Source organism: Sebastes umbrosus, chromosome 21 (assembly GCF_015220745.1).
Source record: "Sebastes umbrosus isolate fSebUmb1 chromosome 21, fSebUmb1.pri, whole genome shotgun sequence".
Classification (NCBI taxonomy): Eukaryota; Metazoa; Chordata; class Actinopteri; order Perciformes; family Sebastidae; genus Sebastes; species Sebastes umbrosus.
Genome location: NC_051289.1, coordinates 19118777 through 19128155, shown reverse-complemented (window position 1 = coordinate 19128155; position 9379 = coordinate 19118777). Strand labels below are relative to the sequence as shown.

At 40.0% G+C, this 9379-nt stretch overlaps 1 protein-coding gene across 2 annotated transcripts; it reads right to left on the bottom strand.

Moving 5' to 3' along the window:
- Positions 1-823: 823 nt before the first annotated feature.
- LOC119480541 (C-C chemokine receptor type 3-like) lies at positions 824-7988 on the bottom strand. 2 transcript variants are annotated; one of them, XM_037756914.1, is made up of 3 exons: positions 7781-7988; positions 7500-7693; positions 824-3413 (listed from the first exon to the last, which is right to left on the bottom strand). In XM_037756914.1, exons 2-3 carry the CDS (start codon positions 7667-7669, stop codon positions 2564-2566), a joined length of 1020 nt encoding a protein of 339 aa, XP_037612842.1. In that variant the 5' UTR covers positions 7670-7693; positions 7781-7988; the 3' UTR covers positions 824-2563. The 2 variants fall into 2 exon arrangements, with proteins under 2 accessions (XP_037612842.1, XP_037612841.1); XM_037756913.1 differs by having other exon boundaries at positions 7835-7986.
- Between the last annotated feature and the right edge of the window lie 1391 nt (positions 7989-9379).

The following is a 9379-nucleotide window of genomic DNA, read 5'->3' as shown; positions in this document are numbered from 1 at the left end:
ACATGAATATGAAAAACATGTATTTGGCCTTCCAATCCAGCCTTCACCCAATGAGGTCAGTCTAAAATGAGGGTTCTCAGAAAACAAGTTAAGGGGATGTGAAAAAACAGAAACATGTGGTCTGCTGATTCAAAGATTTGATTTAATTAAACAGCTTAGATTTACACAGGCAAATGCAACTCAAACAGAAACCAACCAACTGTGAAGTGTATGCAGCTTCCTCACCGTTTTCTTTTCCATGTGAAATGTGCTTCATATAAAACTTGAATGGACAATAAACAAATCACATTACATCATAATCAATGTCTTTTTTCATCATTTGAAAGCAGATTTACAAAGCACATGATTCACTATAAACATATTTAATAAAAAAACCCTCTAAAAAGTGACATAAGGAACATCATAAAATAAAATATGGACAAAATCAAAACACAAGCAGTCAGGTGGAAAATGACTGGACAATGAGTTTGTCACTTAATTCATGGTTCTCTTACTCATTCTTTGTTCATCTTCCTCAATGTTGTCTTTACTATTAATAATCTCTACTGGCAATAGAGTGCTCCAGGGATGACGTATTTTTGTAAGCCAACCAGGAAGTTAGCATCGCGCTGGTTCCCTCGACAAAAAGCCAAAGGGATTTTTCCATTAGGTTTTGGATTATTGCAGAAAGTAAGCTTTGTGGCAAACACACGTTTATGATGCTTACACGTTTTGTTCAGCAAGATAATCTCCACAAATGAACACCCCTTTTATGATCTTCGGCTATAAACAAACTACACTACGGTCGCATGAGTATACACAATGAGGCTGTAGCGGTGGACGAGTTGGTGTGATGACATTTAGTAATTTCATTTAGTCACTTGTTAGCATTTTTTACAACACAAAGTCTTCAAAATTCACGAGTTAGGTATTTATTGGTGTATTTTATGTCGTAGAACAAAACGTTTAATTCTCTTCACCTTGTGTTAACCATAAACCTTATTTCAGGTATCTAACTCATTTCTGGGTTTTAGGACTCATTCCTGCAGCACTCTATGGAGACTCGTAGCTATGGCAGATCTATAAATCCAATTTAACTTTTGATACAGTTGTAGGGCCAATAACCCTTAATAATTACATTCATGCTGAACAAATCTGCAGCGAATCGTCTGTGCAAGTGCAAACATTCAGGGCCAGCGCAAGAAGAAGTGAGTGCGCCCTTTTGTGGTGGTGAATCGGCGTGAATAGCATCAGGAGTGCATGTCCCGAAATATTCCAGCAATCAACAAAGTGTTTAAGCCTAAACTCAACCATACCTTACTTTTAGGTTATTTGCCATAACCACAATATTTTCTTGACCTTATCTACATCATAGCTGCCATGCGCAGATGTTGTAGAAATGTTGCCACTGAGCGTAACCCACGGGTTTACAGATCCCCCCTATCAATGTTCTTACAGCTCCACACATACATTCAATTTAGCAGGCTGTTATCATACACTGTTCGTAGCTATGCCTACGAAAAGTAATGCACTACATTTTGTATATAACCCACGTTCATATGTAATGCAAGTAATTGTGAGCCAGGACAGGTGACGTAGCATACCGAGTCGGCGTAGGGAGGAGGTTCAGGTGGAGACCACTGTTCATGTCCCAAGTGAAACCCAGAAGTCAACCTTGACTTATTTATCACGTAACTTCCGTAGTTATTTTAACCCAAACCACAATCTGTTCCTAAACCTAACCAAGTAGTTTTGTTGCCTAAATGGCGCATGGGCTTGCTATGGCGCATGGATCGCTTGTGTTGCTGGACATTCGTAGGAAAACGCTCGTTGAATTTTGAGCTCCATTAATCAACTTCTGGCTACTAGAGGGACGAAAAACACTAAAACCAGTTTGTAAATGAACTACTGCAATGGAAAAGCCAAACAAGATCAAGCCTTGCAAATCACTGGAGCAATGATGCTTGAACAGTTTAGGAAGGGAAACATTTCCCTAAGTCTTCAAAAGGCACAAAGATTTGTATATACAGAGCTGGAGTTCTCATTCCCAGAGCGTCAGGCTTCGTCATGGCCATTGTTGTTCGGTACTGCCACACAAGGCACCCCTAAGCGCTGATGTGAAACGCACTGGGCGTTTCATTAACTACAATGTAAACCCATCCATGGCAACAGTAAACGCTCTGATAAAGTGTGCCCGGAGTGTGGTGACGTACTTTAAAGAGTGAAAAAAAGGGGGCCATGGAGCTGACGCCATGGGGCGGTATGTGACGAGTAGGGATGAGACATGTTTTTTTCTGTGGGGAATCATCTTTTCTGTTAGCTCAGCTAAACTTAGCCTACCTCTCTAGTCTACATTTAACAATAATTATTTGTGCCATGATGGCAAATAAAGAGGTGACAGGAGCTTCAATTTGGACTGGACTTGGACAATCGACATTCATAAAAGGTCATCGGCATGAGAAGGGTGAAATCCGTAACATAGCTAACCAAAGAGTAGATATTGATCGGTACCAGTATGTTTTTAGCCAGTGGTTTGTTGAACACAAGGCAGTCCTGGGAAACAAAGGGCTTCCCATTCCTAAACCTAATTTCTTGTACTTTTTGTGGACAAATTGGTTTTGCTGTGTTGACGGACAGAAACATGCTTCTCTAACCCCGGGAAACGTTTCACCAGCATTTGTCTGAAATAGTTCTGGAACTTTTTCCCAACAAATGTGTAGAAGAGGGGGCTGATGCAAAAGTAAGTGTAGGCCATGACACGAGTGACTTCACGAGCATAAGCCATTCTCTCCTTTCCCTCACAGGTAGTGGCTTCGTCTTCCATCAGCATTACAATGTTGAATGGGGTCCAGCACATAAAAAACATCAGGACAATGACAAATATTAACCTGACTGTCTTGAACTTGGTAACAATCTTGGATGACATGACAGTGATAGTAATCCTTGCATAGCAGTAGATAATAACAACCAGCGGAAAGATTAAGAAAAGGATGAGCTGAAGGTAAAATCCAGCTGTTCTCAGCTGTTCCACATTAATAGAAGGTATGTCACCAGGATACTCCTGACAGTACGTTGTGTTATCTAAATATTTAAAACTGGTGTGGAGAATCATCGGCCTGATGCACGCCAGGCCGCTGACCAGCCACACCACAGCGCAGGAGGCTACCGCATACCTTCGACTCCTTAATCGCGACACGCCCAAGGAGTAAACAACTGCAAGGTGTCGGTCGAAGGTCAAAAGAGTTAGAAAGAGGACAGAGCTGTAGAAGCCCAGATAGTAGACGGTGCCAACAATCTTGCACATGACCTTGCCGAACACCCAGTTGGAGACCTGGGTGTAGACTCCTATGAAGGGAAGGCTGCTCATGAAGATCAGGGAGGACAACACCAGGTTCAGCAGCAAGATGTTGGTCACAGTGTTCAGCTTCTCAAACCTAGGAGGGGGACATTTCAACAGTTAGTTTGAGAGAACGACTAAATGCTTATGGGTCACACAAACATTTTTGACACCCAATGTTTCGCACTGATTGAGATGGTTTCTAGGTGTGAGATTAACCGATATGTGTCGGAAAATCAATACAAGAGTCTTAGATGCTGTTACATTGATACAAAACTCTGGATCTGATTCCAATTTTGAGGGGAATCGGTCAAAAATCAATACATCAGTCAAAAACCGATATAGTCCAAAATAGCCCCTCTTGAGCCACTTTTTACATGTTATCTGTGTGTATGACTTGATGTAGAAAGAGGTGTATGAGTGAGGTGTCTGTAGACCTTGAATGATTGAAGTCAGGCATTGACCTTGAATGGTTATGGTTAGGCATCGATCTTGAATAGTTAAGGTTAGGCATTGACCTCAAATGGTTAAGGCTAGGCATTGACCTTGAATGGTTAATGTTAGGCATTGACCTCGAATGGTTAAGGTCAGGCATTGACCTCGAATAGTTAAGGTTAGGCATTGACCTCGAATGGTTAATGTAAGGCATTGACCTCCAATGGTTGAGGCCAGGCATCGACCTTGAATAGTTAAAGTTAGGCATTGACCTTGAATGGCTAAGGTTAGGCATTAACCTTGAATGGTTAAGGTCAGGCATTGACCTTGAATAGTTAAAGTTAGGCATTGACCTTGAATGGCTAAGGTTAGGCATTGACCTTGAATGGTTAAGGTCAGGCATTGACCTTGAATAGTTAAAGTTAGGCATTGACCTTGAATGGCTAAGGTTAGGCATTGACCTCGAATGGCTAAGGTTAGGCATTGACCTCCAATGGTTAAGGTCAGGCATTGACCTTGAATGGTTAAGGTCAGGCATTGACCTTGAATGGTTAATGTTAGGCATTGACCTCGAATGGTTAATGTTAGGCATTGACCTTGAATAGTTAAAGTTAGGTATTGACTTTGAATAGTTAAAGTTAGGTATTGACCTTGAATGGTTAAGATTAGGATAGGTCGTCGGGCAGCGAGTCTCGCAAGAGTTTTTTTAATTTTTTGAAATTGACCATATCGACCATAAACTTACATTGCTTGCTTAGACTGCCTAGTGTTCCACTGCTAAAATCTCCTCTGGGTCCTAGTGTCCCACTGCTACACTAATATAGCATCTAGCTGGGTACAGATGGCGTCAACACAGTCTATGGTGTCTACATTGTTTGGCTTTTGGCCAATGTCAGTGCAGTGAAATAGCACTTGTCTGTGCATCAAGTATTTCAAGTATATTTAGGATACAAAAAAAACGACAGTTGAAATTAAAGGTTATATCATTAAATTGCAACCATGGCAAATAACCTGCATCGAGCCATATTGGGAAAGGAAATATCTGACACGTCATGAGAATATTATAAATTTAGTAAAACTGAATTGAATTGAAGCTGAATCAGATCATATCGAAGTAGTGCTATATCAAACAGTATCGAATCGTTACATGGTTAACTGTATCGTTCTTGTATCCTATCGCAGACCATGTATCGAGATATGTATTGAATGAAGCATTATTATCTTTGTTTGTAGAGAAAAAGATAGTGATAATGGCAATAATCCTGATAAAACTTTCTTAGTCTACATCTTGCTTTTAACTAATTCAGCTTTCCCCTGGGTCAGATCTATTGGGGGGTTGCTAGAGGGGTAGTGGTGTATTGTGCTGGCTGGAACAATGTCTTTTTTATACTTCCACTAGGAGTCCCCAAAGGTTTAAATCCTACACACTCAAAGTGTGGATCATCATTGAATTTTTTGTTATTGTGGAATGTTTGACTCCATAGTGTTTAGTCTTAAGGAACATAGTCATACATAATTCATACTGCAAATTTAAGATCTGAAATGAAAGCCAACAAACAGAAGCCAAACATTCCCAGCTTTAGTGAATCATAACCCTTATTCTCAGAGGTTAATGCATCAAGGAACAATACTGATATTGATTGGATATAATTTCAGTCTTGCCTTGCAATTTTGTTTCCTTTTTAACTGGCCTTTTATATGTGAAAAAAAAGAAAAGGAGGCTAGTTTTCGGTTGTATTTTCTGAGCTATGAATGGTTCCATAAAAATCTCCCCGTCAGCATGCAGCTGACATAGCATCTCCTCAACCCTCTATAGTATACTGCATTATAAACACTCTTTCAGTCCGAGGCCCAGGGAGACTTTGCTGAGCTCATCTCTGACATTGTCATTTGTGTTTCCATGACCACCAGAAATATTTGTTTGCTCACAAAGGTAGAGGGCATTGGTGGAGAAAAGAGAGTTGGCAGACAGTGACAGAGTGGAGGTAACTCAGGGGGCTTAGAGAGAGGAACTTTACCTGCTGGATAGCTACTGTATTCCTCTCTCTGTGGATACATGAATAAGAAGCTAGAGTATGACTTCATCTTATTATACTCTCCCAGTGTGTTTGTTTTCTGACAACCTGATGACATGCCCAGTCGTATCCACCGATGCACAGAATGGTCTAGAACTGAAGCCTGTCCTAAACCTACTCTGTCCATTCTGGCTCCCAAATTTCAGACTCCAATAAGGCAAGCGGAATAATTTCTTTAAAGGTCATATTGATAACATTTTTATGTAGACGAATCATTTAAAAAAAATAATATACCCATGGAGCTTTTAGAAAGGTGCCGAAGAAAATCCTGGCTTTTCCTCACAAAAAAAATATGACTGTAAATTAATCATTTTAAAAATGTTGACGGGTCATAATTGAATGTTTTGTTTGTATCTGTGGAAGATATATATCCTAACAAGGCTTGTGAGCCGATCATATAACGCTGACGTTGGTATCACATGGTATCTCTGTGTCGTCGGCGATCAAGATGCCAATTAGCGTGGAAAAAAATTGATAAATGTCAGAGTTTGACACAGGTGTCTCCATCAGGTTGCAGAATAAGTGAATATTTACTGTGGCAACAAGTGACAACTGACGCTGGCACATATTAGCTGTCTTAGCTTAATCATCTGAACAACAATAACCCACAAAATAACAATTTGGCGTATTTAAATAAAACAGACAACCAGCCATAGTCCTTACAACCTTAACTAATGTGTTGTCAACGGTTAGATTGTCAAAATGAGAAAAATAACAGCAACTGCTTATATGGATCAAGAAGCTTGGGACAGAATCATTCCTATACTCTGATTAAGCAATTTGCTTATAGTAACAACATTTGGAAAAACATTTTAAAACTACATTAGACTAACGTTAGTTGTATTTGTGTTTTTATTTTTTACTTTACTCCCTTGATACTTTGCCTCACAGACAGTCTGCTTTCCGGCTGGATACCTGAGGCTGCGTGCACATTGAAATCATGACGGGAAAAAGAAAGTAATTTTTCTCTGAAAAAAAGCTCATTGGCAGCTGTCAATCACAGCTGTCAATCACAGCTGCCAATCGGGAGGTCTCACCCCCTTTTTATAGCATCAAATACCTAATTAAAACCAAACTTCTCCGAAAAAAAATCAACACTTGAACATACATCAGCGTGATAAGAACTACCTAAAATGACAGAAATCATCTTTGGGAAAAGTGTAATTGACATGTACTTTGACTTTTTAGTTTGGCCCGTGTCCCATCCGCTAACATGGAAGGGGCGCTTTATGACAGCCACCAGGGGCCGATCAAGATGTTTTGGCTTCACTTTTGGAGAGCCGTCATGTCGTCCATCTTTATATACAGTTTATGACCAGGACTGAAATGTTTGTGAAAGGATTACAACTTTAATAAGTACGTAGTAAATATATATATACACAGTATATACATATATATATATATATATATATAAATATATATATATATATATATAAATAATGTAATTCCCAGGTTATAGTAAATGTGTGTATTCTAGAAGGTAAATCACTAAACAGTTTAAAATTGACCCATTGTAAGAAGTGTTGAGGCCCATGCATACACTTGCTACCTCTGACTGCTTTAAACTGCAAAACCAAAACACCATTTGTTTGTGGCATACTCTTTTTAAATGACTTCTGCAGTGTGTTCTCAGTGTTTTCATTTAGGCTTAAAGTTATTGTTGGTCCACTCACCGATGGATGATGATCAGGACCAGCCCGTTGCTAAAGAGACTGAAGAGAAACATAAAGTAGTAGAGGGTGGATAGCTGAGCTCCCAGATAGTTGACGCGCTCCACCTCACATGGTTCAGCCGCTGTGAACGAGTCACTACTGTATTCATAATCATATGTTGTAGTTTCCATCTTCTTCTCAAATAGCGGGAAAATCTGTCAGAAACACAAAATGCAGAGCTATTAAATGCTGCATGAGAGCTCCTGTTAGGCATGAAAATAAGCAGAGCTAGGAAACGATACCTTAACGGCAAAGAGCACAGGAAATGCAGATCATGATAAGCTGAGCTGACTTACCGCCTGGCCAGCAGAGATCGGCTTGTTGTCTGACTCTGAAGGCCAGCTGTCTGACTCACAGTGAGTTCAAGTCACTCCATGATAAGTCATTCAGCTTGGGGAAGGATGTTCCACAGAAGTGTGTGTGTGCGAGTGTGTATAAGGGGGAGGGATTGGCTGAAAGCACAGCATACTGTATCAACACACCCTTCGACAGTCCCGTCCTGGACTGTTCTGTTGAGACTCTACAGCTGTGTTCACACAGACAGGCCAAGTGTATGCGTGCACATGTTAATATGACAGTCAAACCAACTGATGACCATCTTGATGTTGGAATAGTGCTGAGAGTTAGAAGAGTCGACGTCAAGAAGCAGCAAACTACTGCAGAAGAGCACGTATCAAACATGTTTGATAAAACAAGACAAGTGGGTCCCAGATAAGGTTGTGACCTTGGGAACTCCGTGAACATGATCTCACTCCCAACTAGTCAAATAACGCCCCTATACGCTTCAAATTGTAACGGTCTAGGTACCACTCTAGAGGTCACAACAGGTCATTTTGTACAGTGAGGTCAAGTTTCAAAAAATTGTCTCACCACAATGAAATGGCTACTATGAGGACTAACATCATCACGCAGTTGGGCTAATTGGATCCACAAGAGTCTCAGCTTTACAGTCATACCCAGTTTATGTAAATCAAGACTGTTTGGAGCGCTGCGGTAGCTCAGCGGGTAGAGCGGATAGAGTCGTGACTGCAGCGGCCCACATTCAAATCTGATTTGTGGCCCTTTGCTGCACGTCATCCTCTCTCTCTCTCCCCTTTCATAACTATCTAGGTCTCTATCAATAAAGCTATAAAAGCCCAAAAAATAATCTTTAAAAAAAAAAAAAAAAAAAGCCTGTTTAGGGACCCCAATATGCAGAAATATTCAAATATACCATTTTAGTATAGGCGAAAATAACACATTTGTACTGCATGCAAGAAACTGTACCCAAACGGTACCCATAGAATTCACATATCTTGAGGTCAGAGGTCAAGGAACCCCTTTGAAATTCACCATGCTAGTTTTTTCTTTGGAGCATCATGGATTCCTTAGGTTTGTCTAGTTTCATATGATACCAGTATTTTAACTCTAGCTTTAAAACTGAGCCCTCTACAACCTAAAAATCGCAAGTTGCATTAATGCGTTAAAGAAATTAGTGGCGTTAAAACAAATTTGCGTAAACACGTTATATCATGTCCACACCTGTGTTGTATTTTTCAGTAGACAACTTGTGTATGATGGTAAATTATATATTTTAGCTTCACATCGAGGGTTTGCCCTTTTTTATTTTTCACATTGCAGTTTGCTATAGCAGTTGCAGTTGGAAATTAAGCAATTTCCCTGCAACTCTCTAAAGGAGATCACTCTGTTTCTACAGAAGTAACTTTCTAAAAATAGACAAACACTGCTATGTGAAATTAATCGGAATCAATGTGCGTTTCCTGGATTCAAAGGATACTGACTCACTCGGTGAAATTTGGTGGAAGCCATAGTGACAGCAAAACACAATAAAACATTAAGTA